General features: G+C 64.6%; 4 protein-coding genes across 8 annotated transcripts; all 4 read right to left on the bottom strand.

The window, feature by feature from the left end:
- Window positions 1-142: 142 nt before the first annotated feature.
- On the bottom strand, window positions 143-1,735 carry NUDT8 (nudix hydrolase 8). Of its 2 annotated transcripts, none has more exons than XM_072038634.1 (4): window positions 1,466-1,735; window positions 1,240-1,372; window positions 694-771; window positions 143-566 (listed from the first exon to the last, which is right to left on the bottom strand). In XM_072038634.1, exons 1-4 carry the CDS (start codon window positions 1,693-1,695, stop codon window positions 363-365), a joined length of 645 nt encoding a protein of 214 aa, XP_071894735.1. In that variant the 5' UTR covers window positions 1,696-1,735; the 3' UTR covers window positions 143-362. The 2 variants fall into 2 exon arrangements, with proteins under 2 accessions (XP_071894735.1, XP_038035638.2); XM_038179710.2 differs by having other exon boundaries at window positions 143-608; window positions 1,466-1,729.
- A 609-nt stretch (window positions 1,736-2,344) lies between these two features.
- MTCH2 (mitochondrial carrier 2) lies at window positions 2,345-5,509 on the bottom strand. The gene is made up of 13 exons (XM_072038631.1): window positions 5,375-5,509; window positions 5,159-5,243; window positions 4,964-5,070; window positions 4,857-4,883; window positions 4,510-4,563; window positions 4,365-4,422; window positions 4,174-4,225; window positions 4,037-4,096; window positions 3,543-3,636; window positions 3,401-3,445; window positions 3,244-3,311; window positions 2,869-2,944; window positions 2,345-2,737 (listed from the first exon to the last, which is right to left on the bottom strand). Exons 1-13 carry the CDS (start codon window positions 5,459-5,461, stop codon window positions 2,651-2,653), a joined length of 900 nt encoding a protein of 299 aa, XP_071894732.1. The 5' UTR covers window positions 5,462-5,509; the 3' UTR covers window positions 2,345-2,650.
- A 192-nt stretch (window positions 5,510-5,701) lies between these two features.
- On the bottom strand, window positions 5,702-9,530 carry AGBL2 (AGBL carboxypeptidase 2). 2 transcript variants are annotated; one of them, XM_072038606.1, is made up of 13 exons: window positions 9,296-9,530; window positions 9,144-9,207; window positions 8,930-9,058; window positions 8,595-8,804; window positions 8,405-8,512; window positions 8,176-8,326; window positions 7,324-8,091; window positions 7,094-7,256; window positions 6,890-7,016; window positions 6,664-6,761; window positions 6,491-6,588; window positions 6,202-6,418; window positions 5,702-6,093 (listed from the first exon to the last, which is right to left on the bottom strand). In XM_072038606.1, the coding sequence occupies exons 1-13, from the start codon at window positions 9,323-9,325 to the stop codon at window positions 5,749-5,751; spliced, it is 2,508 nt and encodes an 835-aa protein (XP_071894707.1). In that variant the 5' UTR covers window positions 9,326-9,530; the 3' UTR covers window positions 5,702-5,748. The 2 variants fall into 2 exon arrangements, with proteins under 2 accessions (XP_071894707.1, XP_071894706.1); XM_072038605.1 differs by having other exon boundaries at window positions 5,702-6,418; window positions 9,296-9,526.
- An 89-nt stretch (window positions 9,531-9,619) lies between these two features.
- Window positions 9,620-20,644, bottom strand: FNBP4 (formin binding protein 4). Of its 3 annotated transcripts, XM_027458061.3 has the most exons (17): window positions 20,478-20,644; window positions 20,242-20,322; window positions 19,139-19,275; window positions 18,827-19,013; window positions 18,548-18,698; window positions 18,354-18,468; window positions 17,914-18,273; window positions 17,338-17,548; window positions 15,615-15,733; window positions 13,257-13,361; window positions 12,819-12,952; window positions 12,406-12,503; window positions 11,675-11,853; window positions 10,967-11,200; window positions 10,277-10,810; window positions 10,033-10,190; window positions 9,620-9,836 (listed from the first exon to the last, which is right to left on the bottom strand). In XM_027458061.3, the coding sequence occupies exons 1-17, from the start codon at window positions 20,605-20,607 to the stop codon at window positions 9,746-9,748; spliced, it is 3,024 nt and encodes a 1,007-aa protein (XP_027313862.3). In that variant the 5' UTR covers window positions 20,608-20,644; the 3' UTR covers window positions 9,620-9,745. The 3 variants fall into 3 exon arrangements, with proteins under 3 accessions (XP_027313862.3, XP_038035607.2, XP_038035608.2); XM_038179679.2 differs by lacking the exon at window positions 12,406-12,503 and having other exon boundaries at window positions 10,967-11,283; window positions 20,478-20,643; XM_038179680.2 differs by lacking the exons at window positions 9,620-9,836; window positions 12,406-12,503 and having other exon boundaries at window positions 10,052-10,190.
- Window positions 20,645-20,989: the final 345 nt, after the last annotated feature.

The raw sequence follows: 20,989 nt of genomic DNA, 5'->3' as shown, positions 1-20,989 counted from the left end.
AGCCAAGGGCTGGGAAGCCTCTGGGTGAGGTCCTGGCTCCCCACAAGCCCCCATTTCCCCTCCTCTCCCTGGACCCCTGAGCCAAGCAGCTCCCTGGCCCCAAGGAGGGCTCTTACCTGCACCAGCGAGCTGGAGGCTGTGGTGTAAGTGGTTTAAAACATGGCTTTTTACTACAATCACAGTGTCACAGGCTGGGCAGCAGCGTGGAGTGCGTGACAGCCCCGGGGCTGCCCCCTCCCCTCTAGCACACGGCGGGGCTGAGCCCCACGCACCCCAAAAAACAACAAACCAAACCAACAGGCAGCACCCCCGGAGTGCTGCGAAGGGCAGGCGGCACCCCAAATATTGGGAAAAGGTCGGGGTCAGGCCCTGCGCGGAGGGGCGGCGAGGTGGCGGCCGGGCACGTGGGTCTTCCTGCGGTAGCGCTCGGGCGCCAGCAGCTCCAGGGTGAGCTCGGTGATGATGGCTGTGAGCCCCCAAACGCGGTGGGGGCCATGGAGGAAAACAGGCAGGGTGTAGCCGTAGCGGCCCCGCGTGCGGAAATGCGTGTAGCCCTGGTTCTCCTCCTGCAGCAGGTGGGCCAGTGGCAGCGTGAAGGTCTCCGCCACCTGCGGGGACGGGGACACGCACGGGGACGGGGATGGAAGGGGGTCTGGAGCGCCTGTGTCCCCTCCCCAGCGTGTGGTCACCCACCTCCTCGGGGTTTGGGGACAGCTTCAGGTTCTCCAGGGGGCCCAGGTTGGCCACGACGGGGACCACCAGCATCCCTTGCTGGAAGGGAGCGGGTGGCGGAGGGGCAGGGGGGTGACAAGTGACAAAAGTTTGTCCCCGCTCGCCTGGAGCCCCCAAAGCCATCCCTGGACACCCGTGTGCCCCATGTCCCCGTCCCCTCTGTCCCACTTTTCTGCCCCATGTCCTACACAGCAACCACCCCGTCCACCACATCTCTGCCACCCTGTCCCCAGACACCCCGTCCCCATATCCCCACCACCACGTCACCCCTGACCCCAGTGTCCTCATCCCCACGTCCCCAGTGCCCCCTGCCCCATTTCCCAGCCCCCCAGCCCCATGTCCCCTTACCCCACATCCCTGTCACCGTGCCCCTGACCACCCCATGTCCCCAGGCACCCCTGTGTCCCCTCTATCCCTGTCCCCTTTCCCCCGACCCTCCTCCCCCGACCCCGCTGTCCCCATGCCCGTGCCCCCAGCTCCCCCCCGCCGCCTCCCGGTGCCCGGTACCCGGTCGGGCAGACTTCTCAGCATGCCCCAGACGCTGCCCTCGCCCAGCTCCAGCCCCAGCTCCTCCCGCGTCTCCCGCAGCGCCGTGGCCACCGCGTCGCTGTCCGACGCCTCCCGTTTCCCCCCGGGGAAGCTGCGAGGAGCGGAGACGTCGGAAGAACCGGAGGGGGGTGACCGGAGGAAACCGGGGGGGTACCGAAATCACCGACACCCCTTCCAAACTCACCTCACGTCGCCGCTGTGCGGCCCGGACAGGCTGCGGCAGCGCAGGGTGTAGAGCAGCGAGGGGCGGCCGCGCACCGAGCACAGCGGCACCAGCACCGCCGCCCCCACCGCCGCCGCCGCCCCCGCTCCGCCGCCCCCCGCCGCCGCCAGCAGCTCCCGGCAGCGCCGCTCGGTGCCACCGCTCAGGTACCCGCGGCGAGGGGGGACGCGGCCCCAAACCGGCCCCGCCATGGCGCCGCCGGGGGAAGGGGAGGGGAAAAAAGGCGAGGGGAGGGCGACCGGCACCGGCCCGGCCCCCCCCGGGGCTCCCGGGAGCGCCGCACCGCGGGAGGAGCGCGAGAAAATAGAGCAAGGGGCGTGCGGGGCTGCCGCTGGGGTGTGCGACCCGGGCGTGGGGTGTGCGGCGGTCCCGGGGGGGGGGGTGGAAACTTTCTGTGGGGTGTGCAACATGGTCACAGGGCGAGCAGTGCTCCCAGGGGGCGTGCAATGCTCCTGCTGAGCATGTAACCCGGTCACAGGGCGTGCAGTGCTCCCGCTGGGTGTGCAAAGCTGCCTGCTGGGTCTGTAAACCACTTACTGGGTGTGCAACGCTCCCCATGGGTGTGCAACCCAGGCACAGGGCTTGCTGCCGAGTGTGCAATGCCCCCAGTCGGTGTGCAACCCTCCTGCCAGGTGTGCAAAGCTCCCTGCTGCCACAGCGCCTTCTCACGGCCCGTGCGAGCCTCCTTCCACCTGGGGAAGACGCCTGCTGGGCGTGCAACCCTGGCAGCAGGTGTGCAAGCCGGGCACTAGGTGGGTTGCCCCCGGGCCGTCGCTTCCCCGCTGCCCGAGAGGTCGGCACGGCCGCCCGTTAAAACAAGGACACAGAGACGGAGCAGGGTCATGTTTCCGGGTGCCATTATCTTGGGGTGGAATTTCCGCTGCTGAAACAAAGCGGGGACACGGCTCCGGCGGCTGCGTCAGGGAAAGGGTGCTGGGGATTGGCTGGGATCAGCTGGGATGGGCTGGGGCAGCGCGGGTTCTCCCGCAGGAAGCCCCCAGCCCCACGACAGACACTCTCACACGGCCACCTTTTGTCTCTCAGGATGAAATGATTTTTAAAAAAACGGTATAGAAATCACAACTCTCGCATAATTCTTTGTCTCCGGAGCTCGGCCTCAGCTTCGCGATTCCGCTCGCAGCTTCTTCAGCGGAACCTCCTCTCCTCCCACACGTATCGCTTCCCTGCGGGCACCTTGCGGAAAAACAGGCTGTTCCCTCGGCTCATGTTGCCCTGGAAGGGGACACGGGTTAGTGCGGGGTGAGGCCAGGATCCTCCCAACCCCATCGCGGCCCCAGAGAACCGCAGGGCTCCCCCTGAGCCCGCGGTCATGGCCAGGGGGTGCGGTGGCCCCAGCCCCTCACCTCCTTGTGCAGCTGGCTCCAGCAGTCCAGCCAGGAGGAGTAGGAGGGCGCGTAGGGAAGGAGGCCTCCGGCCAGCCTGGGGAGAGGAGGAGAGCACCACGGGGTTATTTCCACCCGGGGCTGAGCAGGCGAGGTGAGACACAGCGCCCTGGGGCTGGGCTCAGGCGTGCCCGGCTCCCTCCGAGCCCCCCAAGGCAGCGAGGGATCAAACCCACAGCCACAACGGGTTTGAAACCCTCCTGTACCACTCGGAGCTTTGGAAAGGCAGCTCTGGGGACTGATCCTGCGTGGATGGCTCTCGCTAACCTCTCCGGGCACGCACGCGCCCTCGGGGGGGAGCGCGGGAGGCGAGGGAGGTGGTGGCAGCACGCTCACCCGCAGTTATTGACGGCCATCAGGTTGGAGACCAGCACGAAGGGGTACGTCAGCATGCTGGCGAAGAACTGCGGGGGAAAGCAGGGCTGCTCAGCACCTCCAGCCCCTCCAAGGAGCCTCCTGGGTGTGCAAACACCCAGGCAGGGGCTGTACTTACTCCAGTGACTGCCTGCGAGTAGCTCTTCATCTCCGCCATGGAGACCTGGGGGAGGAGGAAGGCAGCTTCAGCCCCGATGCGGAGCAGGGACCTGCGTGCCCGCCCTCAGCCCAGTTGCCCCCGCACAGCACCGAGCCCCTACCCCGTTCTCCAGCGCGTACGTGTTGATGAGGTAGGCCAGCATGTTGCAGAGCCAGAGCGACAGGATGTCTCCGAGGAGCCGGGGGATGAGGCCGCTGGAAGAGGAGAGAAGAGGCAGCGGGTTTAGGAACAGGAGGGGGCAGCCCTCTGCCCAACAGCTGGGTGAAACTGGGCAGCTCCGTGCATTGGGATCACAGAGGCTTGGAAAAAAACAGCCTGTGTTGGCTGGAAGAATGCATGCATGATTGGGAGAAAAGGGCTGTGGTGACTCAGAGTGCCCCGAGCTGCCGGCTGTGGGAGGAGGATGAGAGTTTTAATGTCCCCAGGCACAATGTCCCCAGTGCACAACGGGCACTGCGCGCCAAAATTAGGGCCTGGTACAACTGGGTGAGGAGATGGGAGGCTGGACAAAGCAAGAAACAACGAGTGAGGCTTGTGGGTTTTGGGGAGAGATCCTGCTGACCCCCCCACAAATTCAACCTCGAGAGCACTCACGCGAAGAATCCCAGGATGCCTTCTTCTCGGTAAATCGTGGCGAAGGCGCTTAGTGTCCCACTGGGCCGGGGGGGAAGAGGAGAGAGGTCACGCCACGCAGGGACACGGCACCCCACGGCTGTCCCCACGCCCTGTACCTGTACTTGGTCTCCCTGCCGATGAACTGCACCATGCATCGCAGGGTGATCACTGCGGGCAGAGCCAGGCGACGCGGGGTCAGCAGGGGACAAAGGGACGCTGCAGGGCGGTGGGGACACCACAGCACCCAGCGCCCAGGCTGTCCGTGGGGAGGAGCAGCAGCTAGAGGAGGTCGTGCAGGGGTACCTACCGTGGAATGGGTGGGTGATGAGGGTCGCGGCGGAGCGAGCAACCATCTCTCGGGAGGTCTGGAGGAAAAAAGGGCTGTCAGCGAGGGGAGGAAGGGCAGGAGAGAGCTGCCCAGCCCAGCACCCTCCTCTTCCTGCGCTCCTCACCTCCTTGAGGACTTGCTCCAGCGAGGACACATGCTCCTTCTTGCTGGCTCCTGGCTGGAGACGGGCAGAGGCGTCAGGCAGGGTACAGCACCCCAAAACTCACCCCGTTCTCCTCAGGCACGGCTGCGCAGCCCCCCAGCACTAGCCCCTCCAGCTCTGACAGCACCCTGCTTCTCCTCTCAAGCCTCAAAGGGGCGGCACCAAGAGCCAGCTCCGTGCTGGGCTGCTGCTGCTAATCCCCCTGCCTGCAGGGCACGGCCTTGCCTGGCAGCAGCAGCTGCTGGGGACAGAAGGGGAGGAGGAGGAGGGGAGGGGAGGATTCACCACCAGAGCCTCCTCCAACGTACCTCAGCCTGCTCGGCGTCCTGGTACCGCTGCGGAGAGAAGGGCACACGGTCAGTGGGCACCCCGGGAAGACACAGCCCCGCCGGGGCCGGCGCACGGGGCACGGTACCTGCAGCACTTTGCTGTGCACCACGGTGCCGATGGCGCTGGAGCAGAGCCGGGGGGTGAGGCCTTTGAAGAGTCCCGCTCTCCCGTCGACCTTCACGATGTGCTTGGCTGGGGGAGACGCGGGTCAGGCCGCGTCGGGGCCCCAAACCCGGAGGGCACACCCGCGGCCACCGGGCTCCCGGGGCCGCTCACTCACCGTAGGCGAAGAGGCCGGGCAGCTGGTAGACCTGGCGGCCGAAGATGTTGCGGCCCAGCGTGGGGGGCAGCGGCTCGTAGCCAACCTGCGGGGAGAGGCGCGGCCCAGTCCCCGCCATCCCGGGCAGCCCGCGGGGCCCAGGCCCGGCCCCGACACCCCCCGGTACCGGTACCGGTATCGATCCCGCCGCCTCGCCCCGGTACCGCCGCCCCTTACCTGCACCAGCACCTTCACGTACATGAGCGGCTGCGACAGCACCGTCAGCCCCGAGCCCAGCAGCACCTGTGAGGCCGAGTCCGCCATCCCGCCGCTGCTCCTCCCGCTGCCCCTCCTGCTGCCGCCCCGGCGCCACGGCCCAGAAGGACACGGCCGCCGCTTCCGCTTCCGCCCCCGGTACTTCCGCCGCGCCCGCCGCCCGCTTCCGGCCCGGGTTGCCATGGCAACGCGGCCTGCGCCGCCAACGCCGCCTTCGAGGCCTGAGGCGCCGCCATGGCGGCGGGGCCCGAGGGGCCAGCGGGCGGTGGAGGCGGCGGCCCCCGGGGCCTGCGGGGGAAACGGGAGCCCGGCAGGCACCGGGGGACGCGGCCCCGTTAGCGCCGGGCGCAGGCATAGCAGCGGGGGCTGGCGGGGCCCGGCCGCCCCCCACGACCACCGGTGGCGGCTCCCGGTGTGGGCAGCGCCATGGCCGTGCCCCGCGAGGAACCGGTGGTGGCGGTGGTGGCACGGGCAGGCCCCGTGCCCCTCGTGTCCCCCCACAACCGGGCGTCCCCCGCAGCGGCACCACGGCCTCGGGACCCCCTTCCCGCTGCACCGGGGACGGGCAGACGGGGAATGGCTCCACGCGGCTCCTCGGGCTCCTCTGGCACCCCACGGCCTCCCCCAGGGGTGTTGGGGACCCGCGGTTGTCCCCGGGGCCTGAGGGACCACGGTGGCACCTGGGGGAGCGCAAAGAAGGGGCTCGGTGCAGCCCCCGCGGTGCCACCCAGGCTGGGAGCAGCGTGGGGACACAGCCACGGGGCAGGGGAGGGGTGAACCACGCTCACGGGGGCACCGGCGGGGCTCTGGCGGGTGGCGTTTGGCCGGTGCAGGGCGTTCCTCGCCCTGCGGCTCCACAGCCGCTTCCTCCGCCTCGGCTCCAGCCGCCCTGGGTGGCGGACAGGCACCAGCACCTCCTCCCGGGCGCCTCGTCCCTCCCGTTCCCGGGAGCTCCCGGGCTGTGCCTGGGGTCCCTCAGACACGGAGCTGTCGGAGCCGCTGGTGCTGCATGAGGAAGAGGATGGCTGCAGCCTCCACCGACCCCACCAGCCCCAAGGCAGTGTCACCGGGACGTACCTGGACTCAAGGTCTGAGGTGGGGACATCACTCCAGCTCCCACCGGAGCCCAGCCGCCGCCGCAGCAGCGCGTGCACCTCGGCCAGGCACTGCTGGAACTGAGGGACAGAGCCAGCGTTACTGTCACCGCCACCACGGGGCCTGCCACCAGCCCTGGGCACCCACCCACCCACCTTGGCAGAATCGGGGTCGCAGAAATCCAGCAGGGTGTCGCAGAGGTGGTAGCCCAGCGATTTGAGGTCCTCCACGGTGAAGTGCGAGTTCCTCCTGCCTGGAGGGGACACGGGATAAGAAAATGAGCGGCGGCTTCCCGAGCCAGGACCCAGAGCTCATCCTTTGGGACTGAAATCCCATTCTCCGGCACGACGCCGCCCCCAGCGCCTCCGCACAGCCCCTCACCCAGCGTGGAGCCGCCGAAGGCCGCCTCCATGGTGTAGCTGTTGGTGACGCCCATCCGCCACATGACGACCCTGCCCGTCCCTTCTTTGCTCTTCTGCACCTTGAACTTGCAGCTGGGGAAGGAGAACTGGGGCCGACGCCAGGGTCAGCGCGGCAGGGGACACGCTGGATATCACCCCAGGGAGGTGCTAAGGCAGAGCCCACCTTGTCGGGCGCGTTCTTGCTCAGCATCAAGGGGAAGACGCGCTCCAGGAACCGCGACGCTGCCCCGGCCCGGCCCCCGTCGCAGCCGTACATGAAGACGTTGTTCTTGCGGCTGTGCCCGTGGAAGTCGCAGTACAGCACCACCTCCCGCTCCGCCAGCAGCCTGTGGGCTCCCGTCAGGATGCGGCCACCAGCACCGGCCCGCCGGCTCTCCCGTGCGCCACCCTCACCTCTCCACCATGGCCCGCAGGTGCCAGACAGCAGGGAAGGAGCCCCGGCACCCCGTCCCGTAGGCTCTGTTGGGGTCGCGGCCGGCCAGGGAGCAGCGCGAGTTGCCCACCACCACCCCGTCGGGGTTGAGCATGGGCACCACCTTGAAGACGAAGAGGCGGCGCAGGAGCCGGGCGTCGGGGGCGGCGCTGAGGACGAAGTCGAGGAAGCCCCGCATGGCCCAGGAGCCGCCGCTCTCGCCGGGGTGCGCGCGGGCGCTCAGCACCACCGCCCGCTTGCCCGCGCCGCCGGCCGGGCCGGTGATGGTCAGCAGGTAGACGGTGTTGCCGGCCAAGCTGCGGCACAGCGCCCGCACCGCGCAGTACTGCGAGCGCACCGGGTCGCCCACCACCGCCCGCAGGTAGCGCTGCAAATCCGAGTAGGTGTAGGGGTAGCAGTGGGCCAAGTAGCAGGTGTCGGCGTCGTGGGGGAAGCGCATGCTCCAGGAGAGGCAGAAGGTGGCCGGCTCGTCCCCACCGCCCCGCCGGTAGTAGCGGACTTTGTCCCCGACACGGCGCCAGCCGACGGCACGGCTGCGGGCGTCCTGCTGCGAGTAGAGCAGCGGCCGCATGCCCTCGCCGTAGAGGCTCTTGGGCTTCGCCAGGTTGGCGATGGTGAAGCGGTAGACGGCGTCTCGCCGGGTGTTTTGCACGCGGAAATAAAACCACTGCGTGTGCTTGGCAGTGTACAAGTCCGGCCGCAGCGTCAGCACGTACTCGTAGGGACCCCTGCCCGGGGGGAAGGGCCACGCTGCGGCGCCCGGTCCCGCTGCCATGTCCCTCCAGCTGCCCCCACCCTGGCCCTGCTCTTACACCTTGACGGCTTTCTGGAGGTTGCCGCTCTCAAAGCGCGACTCGAACAGCAGCGTGGTGTCCTGGGGGCCCTCCAGGGACACCGCCGGTGAGGAGAGGGGGCCCGGGGCCCCCCCGGCCCGAGCACGGGTGAAGCAGGAGCCTGGGGGCACTGAGGGACAGCGGGGTTCAGCACCTAAGGGGACGGTGTGGGGATAGGGAGGGTGCCAGCAGCACCCGTGGGTGCTACCTGGGTTCAGGTGGTAGACAACGGTGCCCTGCTCCTCGCTGCTGCCCGCTGGCGCCTGCTCATGGCTCGAGGGCTGGCAGAAGGGCTCGGGTTCGGGGGGAACCCACTCTGGGGGGACACAGATGCGCCCCGTTGTCACCCCGTTGAGGACACGGGGATGAGGGCGGGAGAGGCCGGAGCGCTGCCTCACCGATGTGCTCGATGGCCTCCTTGATGACTTCACACTCGATGGGCCACCGGGGAGCGGGCAGGGGTCCTCGCGCCGAGGGGAGGGCGAAGAGAGCCCGCGGCTCCCCGGGGAACCCGCAGCCCCCCGAGCGGCCCGGCTCCAGCGCCCTGGGGGCTGCAGGAGGGGCTGGGGGGCTCCCGGCCTCACCACACGGCACTGGCAGAGCACGGGCTGCAAATTTTGGGGACAGCGCTCCTGGTGTCACCCCCCAAACCACCCGCCACCCCCAGGCAGGGACAAGGACCCCGTGAGGGGTGAGGCAGCCCCACAGCCCGGTGCCGGGGGGCTTCACTCACAGCTCGGCTCCTTCCCCACGCGCTGCCGGCAGCCGGGGCCGGCGCTGCCCAGGCCAGGTGCCTCGGCGTGGTGGCACTCGGAGTGTCCTCGTGGGGACACGGGGCTCTGCTTCCCACCTGTCTTCTTGCCTGGGGTAAGAGTGGTGCTGGAGCCCCAGCGGGGGAATCCTACACCCCAGGGGATAAATGGGGGGGGGGACAGCCCCGGGCTCACCTCGGAAGTAGCCGTAGTAGCGCAGGTGGCAGCGCATGAAGCTGTCATAGGGCTCGGGGACCACCTGGGCAGGGTAGCGGGGTCAGGCCCTGCTTAGGGATCCCCCAGGGGCTTCAGCCAGCAGCCCTCCTCCCCCAAACCCCGGCCCCGACCTGCACAGTGGGGTACCCCGAGGGATCCATGGCCACGAGCTGTGCCCGAGCCTCCTCCCGGCCCTGGCAGTGCGACAGGGCTCACAACGCGGTCGCTGAGCGACCGGTGGCAGTGGGGAGGGACGGGGCGGTCCCGGAGAGGAGCTGGGAAAGGAGCCAGAGGGATTTTGTTATCCCTGGAAGGTACGCAGAGGAGCGGGGCCATGGCAAGGTTCCCCCCGTCCCAAAAGCGGGGGTGGTGCTCTGGCCCCAGCCAGCAATCCCACCCCGAACCACCCTCCTGCCGTGGGGCAGGGACAGCCCCCCCTTCAAGCAGACAGCACGTCCCAAACTGCTACAATTTATTGGACAACGATTTAAGTCGTAAAGGGCTCTAAACTGTACAACTGTAAAAAAAACAAAACAAAACAACAACAAAAAAACAACAGAAGAGCGCTGTGTGTGCGCGCCTCATGTGCTCGACGCGGTTTTCCTCCGCTTCAGCCGCGCTCGCCAGTCCTCTGGCAGCGCCTCGAAGTTGGCGTTCCTCTCTGCCATGCCACTGCGGGGACAAAGAGGGGTGTCAGCGCGCAGGTGGTACATGGGGACGCTCCCCAGCACCCCATTCCCTCATATTCCCAGCCAGAGACCCCAAATCCTGCTCCCTTTAAGAGGGGGCACCTAAATGCCTCTCCACAGCCAAGCAACACAGCATGACGAAGTGCTGCTGGCTCTGGCACAGCCTCCTGGCTCTGTACCTGAGCAGCTGCTGCTGCTTCCACTCCTCAATGCGCCTCTGCGCCGTCGTCTCCCGGTCCTCCTCGCTGGAGCTGGAGTTCTCCTCCTCGTCCAGCTCCCGCTGGATGCTCTGCCACTTCTTCACCAGAGACGGCATTTTCGTCTTGCCCTTCTTGCCCTGCGTAGGAAATTCAAGTCCATGGTGAGGGTGGAGGCAAGGAGCGGGCAAGCCGGCGAGGCAAGGGCGAAGGGACATCCTCCTACCTTTTCCTTCCGCCCCTTCCTTGGTTTCTCGGGCTTCTCAGGCGGCGGCGGCGCCTTGGGGGTGGGAGGTGGGGGCGTTTGGGGCGGCGGGGGGGGCGGCGGCTGCTCGGCAGTGCTGGTGGCGGGCAGGGATCCGCGCGCCGGGGCCAGCGGCACAGCGGGGGCGGCGGCGAGGCTGGCAGGCACGGCACACTCCGAGTAGCTCATGAGGGAAGGTGCCGCAGGCGCCGTCACCCCCAAGTAGCCGGGCTGCATGGCCAGGCTGGCAGGCTGGGGGCCAGCGGCGTGGCCCGGCGCGAGGCGGAGGTTGGCGCGGCCTTGGAGCTCGCCCTGCAGCCGCTGGCGTGGCCTCAGGGAGGCGAGGGGCACGGCCGAAGGCTGGTACTTGCTGGCGGCCATGAGGGGCTGGCTGTAGATGACGGGGCAGCTGCCGATGGTGGCCGTTCGCTGCATCAGCCCCGGGTTCATCTCGGCGGCTTTCCGCTTCTGAGGCTTGGCGGAGAGCAGCGGGGCAGGGCTGGGTTCGGCGGCTCCCTGCAAGGGACGGCAACGAGGTGAGAGCCCAGACAGGAGGGACAGAACCCAAAGGGGCCGGGACTCGCCCCTCGCTCCCCTTTTACCACCACCCTCGCCCTTAAGTGCTTGGGGATCCAACAGCAACATGGCACGCGTGCCTGCGCCGCTGCTCACCTGGCTGCTGCTGACAGCCGGGCGCAGGAGAGGCTTCAGGGGAGCGTCTTCTTCTGTTCCCGGGGCAGGCGGCTCCTCGCCCCCCTCGTCTTCCATCTCCACTTCCTGGATCTCGCCGTCTTCTCCAGGCGGTGGCGGGGGTGGTGGCGGCGGCGGCGGGGGCGAATCTGGTGGAGGCGGAGGCGGCGGAGGCATTTCCAAAGGCAAGGGAGGTTGGAGGACCGGGACAGAGGACTGAAGCAGAGTCCAAAATGGAGTGAGCGGCATGAGAGACGTAGCAGGGACTTGGCCTGAGAAGGATTCTTTACAAAGGGAGCCTGAAGAATACATATTGACACAGGCTTGAAAACCCAGGCTACTGACCGCGCTGCCGCTCCTGCTGCCAGCACGGGCGCGTGCTGCCTCCTTCCAAGGCCCTGCCGCAGAACGGGGAGGCAGAGGCCAGGCTACGAGCTCGGCCCCGCAGCACCCCGCCTTCCCCGGCTCCGCTGGGACGGCCACAACCGACGGGGACGGCTCAGACGCAGGAGCGGTGCCTGCCCCGGCTCGGCTAACGCTACCGCGAGCGAGGCGCCCGGCGAGGGAGGTGGTAGCCTCCCACCAGCACGGCAGGACGCACGCCGCGTGTCTGCATGGATGGGAACCTGCTCCTGGGGAGCACAAAACCCAGCCTCCCCCCCCTCTTCTCCTCCCGCCCCCCTGCTGTACCTGCGGAGCGCTCGGCGGCATCTCCGGCGCGCTCTCCTTTCTCTTTGGGGGGTGGTTTAGGAGGACCGTCGGCTTTTCTGTCGGTGCTCTGCTGTCCTTCGTCTTCGTCCTCCCCGTCGGGGAACTCCCATTGCGACTCTCCTGAGTGCTCGTTAACATAGAAATAGCGTCTATGCTCCCTAAATCACAAGAAAGAAAACGAGTCTTTACTTTCCCTCCCCGTGTAGCGACACTCCCGAGGCGGGCCTGCCCACGACAGCAGTGTGCTCTCGCAGGGAAGACCCTCTGCAGCTGGGCTGCCACTCTCAAACGCAACAAACAACTTTGAGGACAGAGGCAGGAGAGGCCCGAGCCGGCTCGCTCAAAGCTACTCGCACCGCTGGCTGCGTGAACGCCGCTGAGCCCCCCGCTCCAGGGAGGGGAGGGCTGAGAAAGCAGGCCAGCGTGCAGCAGAGCGAGGTCGGGCTAGCACCGGGACTTTCAGCCACTGCCTTGGCTCAAAGTCGCCCTCCAAGAAGGGGCACCGGGGAACAGCCCAGTGAGAGAAGCGGCTGCCCCCCTAAGCCCACGGTGCGTGGAGGTCGCTTTTATGATACTCTTGGTGTCAAACATACAGTGAATGCTAGAGAGAGGGAGCGGATCTGGGAGCTGAAAAACAAAAGAGCAAAGATTTCAAATAAAGGAAAATTAATCAAGAAAGCCAAATAGAAAAAGAAATGTTTGGGTCTGACCTGCTGGCAGGAGACAGAAATCTTGTTCTTCATTCCGTCGATGAGTTGAAGTTTGTCCTTTGTCAGAGCTGTTGGTCAGAAGAGGTGATCCAGAGATCCTGCAAAGTTCACAGAGCTCTCGCATGCGCGACCCCCCAGGCCCGCCCTCCGCAGCGCTTTACACTCGCGAGAGTGAACACCAGCTCTGTCCAATCAGGGGATCGGCTCCGTCTCAAAGCACTGAGCTCTCGCTTTGCACTCTCCAATTTGGCGGCTGGCCCCAACTCTGTAAGTGCCGGAAGTTGCTCTGCCTGCCCGGCACCGCTAACGGAGTCTCCGAGAGGGACGGCGCCACGTCGTTTCAGGTGGTGATGGTCACAAATCATGTCTGAGATGTCAGAGATGAAAGGTGAGAAAGGTAGGAGAGCGCGTACCTGTCCCAGTGGCAGGACCAGCCTTTAGGGGTGGCGTTTATTTCGTATTGTTTTAGCTGTTCGGCTGCGTCTTGAAGTTTGCGTTTGAGGTAGTTTCCATTGAGAGCACCTTCTCGCCAGTCTGCAATGCGGGTCTAGAGGGCAAGAACCGGGGGAAGCCGTTGAGGGGGGCTGCAAGCGGCCCTCGGGACAGGACTCGAGGTCCAGGAGGCTCCCTTACGGCACGGGACGCGGGGGGCCAGGAGGAAGAGACCGCCTCCGCGCAAAGCCATGCTCGCCCCCCGCGGAGGAAGGGCCCTGCGGCGCAGGAGGCGGGCGGGCGGGCGCGCGGCACCGCCACGAGCTTCACGCAGCACCGGCCCTCGGCGCTCGAGCGGCGGACAGTATCTGATCCGCTTCGGGACGGAAGGCCGGAGCGAGGGGCGAAGGCTTGGTTACCTCTGTCTGCAACAGCAACATGTGGAAGTTGGAGATAGATTGTCTGTTGATGCCCAGGAACTCCAATTTACTAGTCAGAGTGTTTGCCAGCTCTCCGATCTGAAACTGCCAGGGAGAAAGGGGAAAGAGTCAAGAGCCGCGCTCGGGCGGCGTCACAAGGCTCGGCTCTCCGCGGTCCTTCGGCACGGCTGGGTGAGGAAATCCCCCTGGAACCGGCGTGGGCTGCCCCCTCCTTTGAGCCCGCTCCCTCCCGCGCCCCCTGGGATGGGATCTGCGAGGGGTGGCCCCTCTGGGCGAGCCCCTTTCTGCATGGCGGCCCCCAGCTCCAAACCAGCCAACGGCTCGGTGCGCTCCGGCTTTGGAGTCACGGCAGAGCTACTGCCACGGCACAAAACCTTCAATAAAAGTCTTTCAACTGCTTCCCAAAGGAAATGGGCCGGGACGTATCCGCAGCCTTTGTAAATCGCCACTTCCCACGGAACGAGCTGGGAGTGTGCAGAGAGCTGCTGTGCCCACTCTGCATTTACTCAGGAGCTGGGCCAGGGCTGCGTTAAGATCCAGACCTGCCCGCAGTGACCGGGGGCTCAACCCCAGCACCCCGCAGGAGTGGGAACTCCGCGATGGGCGCAGCACTGGGACGTGACCGAGGGGAAGGGGCTGAGAGCAAGTAACGAGCCAGGAAGCGACTGAGGGCAGCACAGATGCCTCTGAGGACACTGTGACTGATTGCTTCAAGGACGGCTCTGAAACAATTTTTGTTTTCCATCATTCTTCAGCAGAGGCTTTGGAAGGTCCCCAAAGCCAACAATGTGGCGCCTGTCCCCAGGGACAGGGCCGGGCCGGGCCGACGAGCCGTGCTAGAGGAGCCCAAGGCAGGGAAATGAATTCCCACACCGACATCCCTAGGAGAAGCCGGGACGGTCCCACATCTGAGGGTGGCTCCGCAGCGGAGGATCTCCTACGAACCAGAGGCTGGCAGGAGAGAGATGGCCCCGAACCGACGAAGCGAGCGGTACAAATTACCCGAGGAGATGGCATTCCTCCAACAGCGCTAGAGGGCTCCTGCACGTGAAACCACCACGCTACGGCAAACAGTCCGTCACACAGAGCACCTCCAGCACCAGAAGAAAAGGTGACAGCAAATGTGACGGTTTGAAAGGCTGTCGGCAGCTGGCTGGGGGACAGCAGCCAGCGCGCGTGATCCTCGCTGCAGGCTTTTTTTTTGCTTTTTTTTTAAAATAAATTAAAAAACCACAAAAGCCTCATGGATATGCTACGCTAGAGGAGGCTCGCTGGTTCTGTGCAGAGAACATCACATCTTAGAACTCGTTAAGAGTTGTTTTTTTACGGGACAGAGGCTAAATCTGTCAGCAGGATGGTAAAGCTCTTTCACTCTTTAAAAGTGATTAAATGAGGGGAAATAAGGACTGAGAAATAAGGGCGAGGTTTCTCTGCGGAAGGTTTCCACTGGGGTTCTACCACGAGCTGGCAATTCCCCATCCATAAAGGACATCCATAAGGAAACGGCATCCATAAAGGACACGGCCAACAGAGGCAACAAAGTTTGCAAATGGAACAAAATCACTCAGGAGTCAAATTGAATGCCACAGATCTCACAGTAGTGAGCGGCTGGGGAGTGAAGGGGACAGGTTGGGACAGACAAAGATCTCCCCTGGCACTGTGTAACCATCACCCAGCACCTGCAGCTCTGCGAGCAACTGGTGCGGCTCCGGGAGGAGCTCTGGGAATTGTTCAGCCATAGTCAGAAAGGCAAACTGAGCCCCTAAGAGAAAATACCAGAACGATGGTGCAGAAATGCCCGGGGCTTCCCCAGTTTGCACCTAACAGCCAACTGCTGCTTCGTAAAGTAACGCCAGGTACAGGGCAGAACCCCAACACTGGCAGCCTCCGGACACAGAGGTTACGGACGAGGAGTCTTCGGCCTGGAGGCAGGACGGTAACGGCGTTAGTATCAACAAGTCAAGACAAAAGCGTTTGCTCTCTCTTGTGACAAGACCCAGGGGCCGTTCTTTGTGCCCCCACCCCCCTTTTTTTTTTATCTTTTAAGAGGCTCTCTCAAGCCTTTGCTGCTGGCTCCTGCTGGAGACAGGATACGGGGCGACAAAGATGCTGGCCCAATCCTGCACAGCCGCCCTTTCACGGGGCGAGCTGTTCCTGCAGCCCGGGATCTGAGGTGTCAAACTGCCCCCACCTTCCCCAAAAACAGCCAAAGCCCCAGCACTGACTCCCTGGGGGGGGGGCCAAGGCACCCAACAGCCCCGCAGCACTGGGGGGAGCACCCTGCCGCTGTCCCCGCCACGTGCCGAACGCGGTCTCACGCGCGCACACCTGCATTACCTTTAGGTCCTGCTCCTCTTCTTCTATTTTTGGTGCCCCTTGTGCTTTGGCTTTCTCCTGGGGCTCCTCAGACTCTGCCTCTTTGTCTGAATGCACATCGGGTGCTTCCGTGCCCGCGGCTGCAGGAGAAGAAACGAGAGGTGAACCTCGCGTCCTGCCGCCACCGCGGCGCTGCCCGGGCTCCACGCGCCGCTGCCAGAGCCAAAGCCCACTGCTGGGAAAAAAAAAAGCCTGAAACCAAAAGCAGAGAGGGCTGCAGACCCTCTGTGTCGGATGGCCGTGGTTCTTCCAGAAGAACAGGAATCGGTGAATTACAGCTGCTAGGATGCGAGGACAGGAAGGGCAACAGAGAGCCTGCAGCGAAGGCTGGAGGAAGTGCAGGGAGAGCCAGCCGCCGGGCGGCAATCAGGAAACCCCTGCAGCTTAATAATTCGTCAGCAAGAGGTGTCACGTGTTAAGCAGTTTGAGGCAATTGTCAGAGAGACCAGAGTACTCCCAAAAAGCTGCTTTTTGACCATAACGTCCTGTTTGGGCAACATCACAGGACGGCAGCAAGAAAATTGCACTGCTGCATGACAGCCGGTCCCAGGCACCTTCTGTCTGCAAGCCCACGAGGGACAGGGAAAAGCCCCGTGGCAAAACCCCCATGGCAAAACCACCCCCCCGGGGGCCACCCGGACACACACAGTCACTGATTTCATGCAAGCTCCACAGCGAGGCTCCTGATCACACCCCTGCACGAGGCTCGCACATGTCAGGGTCACAGCAGCCCCTAACCAGGCTCCCGCCGCCTCCCGCTGCAGCAGGACACAGCCTGCTATGGGCACAGGGCACTTCCACACCTGATTTCACTAGAAAAAGCTCTTATTTGGCAAGTTTTGTGTTCAAGAGGGGCTGCGCTGCTCCGTTACGAGGCAGGCAGGTGCTGGCCTGAAGCTGCACTCCCAGGAGGGGTCGGCAGCCAGGCACGCACCGTTTGTTCTCCCAAAGTGTTTTGGGGAGAGCCGGGGAGCTTCCAGCCACCGGAGCACGCGCTGCAGCGGCCACGACTGTGCCATTTCCCCGAGGCAATAAATCTACGTGGTGCTCTGCAACGTGACTGGGCAGAGGTCTCTGAAAGGCCTCCTGGCACCGCACGGGAAGCGGAGAGCTCAGGCGACGCTGGAAAACCCAACGCACCTCTCCTGAAACAGCCTCGTAGGAACGAGGGGCATCTCGCAGCGAGGTCCTGCCTGAGGTTTGTACGCACTGGGTGCGGAGCCGGAAGGCTCTCAGGGGACACCTCAGCTGCTAAAACACAGTGACTGCTCCCCCACAACGCACAGACAGAGCTTACAGAGGAGGTAACAGCTCCCGACACAGCCTAGTTAGGGTTCGTAGGTCGGGAGGGAGGCAGAAGGCAGCAGGGCATGAAGCCACCGCTCCCCACACTTTTGCTTTCTCTTTTCCAACAACACGCCCAGTATCGGCGTTCTGCTAAATATTTTAGCTAGAGAATAAAGCAGAGGGCTTGGCAGAGCACCTCGTTGTCCCTGTGCCCGTGGGACTCTCACCCCGCGGCCGGACCCTCCTGCCCCGCGCACGTACCTCGCCTCCCGGCATTGCTAGCGCCGCGCGGGGCTGCGGGCCAGCCGCATCTTCGGGGGGCAGAGACCCCGACAGGAGAGGGCTGCGGCCTTTCCAAGCACCCGCGCCTCCCTCCGAAGGGAGCCTTTCGAATTACCTGCTTCTCCCGCCTCCGGGCTCTCCCGGCCCGTTTTGCTGGAGCCTCGACTAGTGGATTCGGGGCTGGCAGCTCCCACAAACAGTTTCCATTTCCCTCGCTTGGAGGCCAGCCTGCGGGTCGCATCCTGCGAGGCTGACTGGCTCCCGTCAGAGAGCGGGCTGGAGCCTGAAACGCTGCCATCTCCTTCCTCCAAGGCACGCAGCTCTGCCTGCGGAGACACGAGCCGGTGAGCTGCGCTGTAGGGTCCCAAACCGCCCCAGGAAGACAACCGTGGGTGTGAGTTGTGCGTGAAAGGGAAACGGCTGCTCTAATCAGGGTGCGGCGTTAGCGGCAGTGAGCACAGCAACAGCTCCAGGACTGCCAGGGGAGCAACTGAACACAGCCACAGCTCATCGAGCTTCCAGCTCTGCAAGGAGCCCGACCGGGAGCAGCGGGGGCTGAGCTGGGTCCTCTCCCAAAGGGCTCGGGGAGGGACGCGAGCGTCTGCTGCTCCTGGGTCTTTCCTAGCTGCTATTTGGCTGCACCCGCAGCCTTATTCGCGGCCTTATTCACGTGACAAAGAACTTCCCGTACCTTCTTTCTCTCCAGCACCATCTCCAGTTCGAGCGTGTCTTGCTCCTCCTCTTCCTCCCCGCTCTCCCCCGATTGCACCACACTGCACAGCTCCTCCTGCAGCGTGTCCTCCAGGGGGTCCCTGCCAGCTTCGGGCTCTTCAGGAGCAGCAGCAGCAGCAGCTGCCACCGCTGCCGCCTCCTCCGCTTTCGCCTCCTCTTCCGGGGGCGGCTCGACTTCCTCCTTGCAGATCACCTTTCTCCGCCAGCGCTCCTCTTCCTCCTTCACCACATCTGGCAGGAGCGGCGCCAGGAGGGCCGCGGCCACCCCTTTCTTCTCCTCCTCGCTGTTGGAGAGCGCCTGCACACCTTCGTTCACCTCCTGCGGGGTCCGAGAGCCACGTCAGCCCGCGGGCAGTGGCTCCGTGCGCCCCTGGCCCAAACCCCGCTCACCCCACTCACCTTCTTCACCGGCTTGGCCAGGCCGGCCCCGCGGCCGCCCGCTGCGGCCCCTTTCTCCTGCGGGTACAGCTCCGCAGACGCCGCGAAGCTCCCGTTGGCACCCGCTGCTGCAGCACTGAGGAGGAAGAGGAGCGGTGAGGGGCCGCTGTGGGGCCGCAGCCCCCCTCTTTCCGCGCAGCCGAGCTCGCCCTCACCTGTGCTGGTAGTGCTGCAGGCCCTGGACCTGCGCCGCCAGGTACGGTGGCAGCTCCCAGGTCACCTCGTTGCTCTGCGTGTTCCAGTAGTAGTAGCAGCCCGTGTTCTCGTCCCACACCTCCTGCCAGTCGCCCATCTCCAGTTCTCCCACTGTTTGGGGGGCGTGAGGACAAATCGGTCACTCGCAGGCCACCCCCAAGGCTCTCGTCACCCCCCCTTTAATTCCGCCACCTCCCCGGGTTCCCCGTGTAGTCACGGCCCCGGCGGCGAGCGCTCACCTCCCGCCAGCGAGCACTGGGTGTCGTACTGCCACTCGGGGGCCGGTGCCGCGTCCGTGCCGTTGGCGCTGGCGGTGCCGGGGGGCTGCCCGGCGCTCGGCTCCTTGGGCTCGGGGCGGGGAGGCGTGGGGGGGGGCACGGCAGCAGGCTCCGCGGGCTGCGGGGGGGCCGTGATGGCGTCGATCTCCTTTAAAAACAAGGCGGCGAGGCGAGTCAAAGACGCGGGCGAGGGGGAGCAGAGCGGGAAGGTGGCAGCCAGGAGCCGGCCGCTCCCCTCCGGCAGGGGGAAGCCCCCCGGAGCCCCCCGCTCACCGCCAGGAAGTTTGCCAGCGTGCTGTCGATGTCGGCCGAGTTGTTTCCGTTGGCATCTCCGGAGCGCGCCGACTTCTCGGAGGCTTCGCCCTCCTCATCGTCGCTGTCTGCGTAGGCGCCGAGCAGGCACAGGCCGCCTGGCCGGGGAGAGGGGACCCTCAGCGGGGAGGGGATGGGGACCCCGCAAAAGGAGCTCCCCCCCCGATGGGTTTTTTCCCGGATTGGGGGGGTGCAGCCAGGAGAAATGAGGAGCAGAGAGCGACCCTTGATGTGGCGGGCATCGTATCCCACCCGCAAACCGAGGGGGCACCGACCCACCCCCAAAAAATTGAAGGAAGAGGGAAAAAATCTCTTACCAAAAAAAAAAGGAAATAAAAAATGTGTATGCACAAAAAAAAAAAAAAAAAAACAAGAAAAACAAAAACAAAAAAAAAATACACACCAAAATAATAGGTGGAAAAACAGCATCTGCCACCCCAAACTGCTGAGGGGGATCAGCCATGCAGCACTTGGGGGGGAACCCCAAAAATCAGTGAAAGGGGGCGGGGGGCAATAACCCTGCTCCCCCCCCCCCAAAAAAAGACATCTGGGGGGTGAGAGAAATGTTGCACTGCGCTGCATAAAAGGGGCTTAAAGGGTGAGATTATGCTACTTATTTAAAAAAAACATGTAAATAATGAAAAAATAATTATTTAAAAAATAATTTATGTAAAAATAATTCATGCAAAAAATAATTTATGGAATATATAAAGAAAAAGAGGGAGTTCACAAATATAACCGATGAAAAAATAATCAGCAAAAAAGTCAATTAATACAACCACCCTGTTCTATAAAGAAAAAAAGGGGGGTTAAAAATATATATTTAACACAAAAATAAGGAGTTTAAGAAGTTATTTTATACAACCGCCCCGTTATATAAAGAAAAAGAGCGGGTAAGGAATACATAAACAATAGAAAAAGGATTATTAGATAAAGTTAATTTGTACAACCGCCCTGTTGTGTAAGGAAAATGGGGCGGGGGGGGAACATTAAAAACACAGAAGGTCGCGGGGTGTCTCCGGGGGGGTCAGCAGGGTGGGTTTTTAGGGTCCCCCCCCCCTTACCTGTGGGCTTGACGGCGGCGGGCGCGGGGGGCGGCGGGTGGGGGGCGCTGCGGGGCGGCTCCGGGCCCGCCTCGGGCTCGTCTGCGGGGGGAAGGGGCACAAAGGGGGGGTCACGGCCAGAGCCCCGCGGCACCCCGAGGGGGGACACGGGGCCGAGGCGGCCTCCAAGACACAAAGGCGTCGCCCTTTTGGCCGGAGGGGAGAGAAAATGGGGGAAAAGGGGGGGGGGGGGTTACCCGGCTCCGAGCCCGACTCCGCGCCCTCGGGGGGCTGCGGCGCCGGCCCCGCGTCCTCCCGGCGGGGGGCGGGCGGGGAGAGCTGCAGGATGGGGCGGCGGCACGGAGCGCTGCGGGACTTCTTGCCCATGGCGGCCAGGCACAGGGAGGGAGGGAGGGGAACGAGGAGGAGGAGGAGGAGGAGGAGGAGGAAGAGGCGTGCTGCGTCACCGCGCCCGGGGGGGGGCGGGGGGACACGCCCGGAGGGGGCGGGCCTCGAACGGGTACGGCCCTATAGCGGGGAGGGCGCTATAGGGAGCACGGCCCCATAGCGAGTATGGCCCCCTATGGGAAGCATAGTCCCCTATGGTAAGTATGACCCCATAGCAGGTGTGGCTCCAGCCCCCCTATAGCAAGTATGGTCCTAGAGTGAGTCCAGCTCCCTATAGTGAGGCCAACCCTATAGCTAGTCCAGCCCCATAGTGGGGGTTATGGGGGTTACAGCTTGATCCTGCCCCCACAGTGCAAACGGC

The sequence above is a fragment of the Anas platyrhynchos genome, chromosome 5 (assembly GCF_047663525.1).
Source record: "Anas platyrhynchos isolate ZD024472 breed Pekin duck chromosome 5, IASCAAS_PekinDuck_T2T, whole genome shotgun sequence".
Classification (NCBI taxonomy): Eukaryota; Metazoa; Chordata; class Aves; order Anseriformes; family Anatidae; genus Anas; species Anas platyrhynchos.
Note: the sequence above shows the minus strand (reverse complement) of the source record. Positions and strands in the feature narration are given on the sequence as shown.

Bases quoted from the DNA above. Each gene is read 5' to 3' on its own strand.
- NUDT8 (XM_038179710.2), bottom strand. From the start codon at position 1,695: ATGGCGGGGCCGGTTTGGGGCCGCGTCCCCCCTCGCCGCGGGTACCTG. The intron at 1,373-1,465 runs GTGAGTTTGGAA...CGCTCCTCGCAG, and splicing joins CCGCACAGCGGCGACGTGAG to CTTCCCCGGGGGGAAACGGG. The intron at 772-1,239 runs GTACCGGGCACC...GCTCCCTTCCAG, and splicing joins TGAGAAGTCTGCCCGACCGG to CAAGGGATGCTGGTGGTCCC.
- MTCH2 (XM_072038631.1), bottom strand. From the start codon at position 5,461: ATGGCGGACTCGGCCTCACAGGTGCTGCTGGGCTCGGGGCTGACGGTG. The intron at 5,244-5,374 runs GTAAGGGGCGGC...CTCTCCCCGCAG, and splicing joins ACGTGAAGGTGCTGGTGCAG to GTTGGCTACGAGCCGCTGCC. The intron at 4,884-4,963 runs GTACCGTGCCCC...TTCTCTCCGCAG, and splicing joins TGCACAGCAAAGTGCTGCAG to CGGTACCAGGACGCCGAGCA.
- AGBL2 (XM_072038605.1), bottom strand. From the start codon at position 9,325: ATGGATCCCTCGGGGTACCCCACTGTGCAG. The intron at 8,327-8,404 runs GTAGCACCCACG...GCTGTCCCTCAG, and splicing joins TGTCTACCACCTGAACCCAG to TGCCCCCAGGCTCCTGCTTC. The intron at 6,762-6,889 runs GTGAGGGGCTGT...TGTCCCCTCCAG, and splicing joins CTTCGGCGGCTCCACGCTGG to GCAGGAGGAACTCGCACTTC.
- FNBP4 (XM_027458061.3), bottom strand. From the start codon at position 20,607: ATGGGCAAGAAGTCCCGCAGCGCTCCGTGCCGCCGCCCCATCCTGCAG. The intron at 18,274-18,353 runs GTGAGTGGGGTG...CGGACCCCGCAG, and splicing joins TGGCCAAGCCGGTGAAGAAG to GAGGTGAACGAAGGTGTGCA. The intron at 17,549-17,913 runs GTACGGGAAGTT...GTGTCTCCGCAG, and splicing joins TGGTGCTGGAGAGAAAGAAG to GCAGAGCTGCGTGCCTTGGA.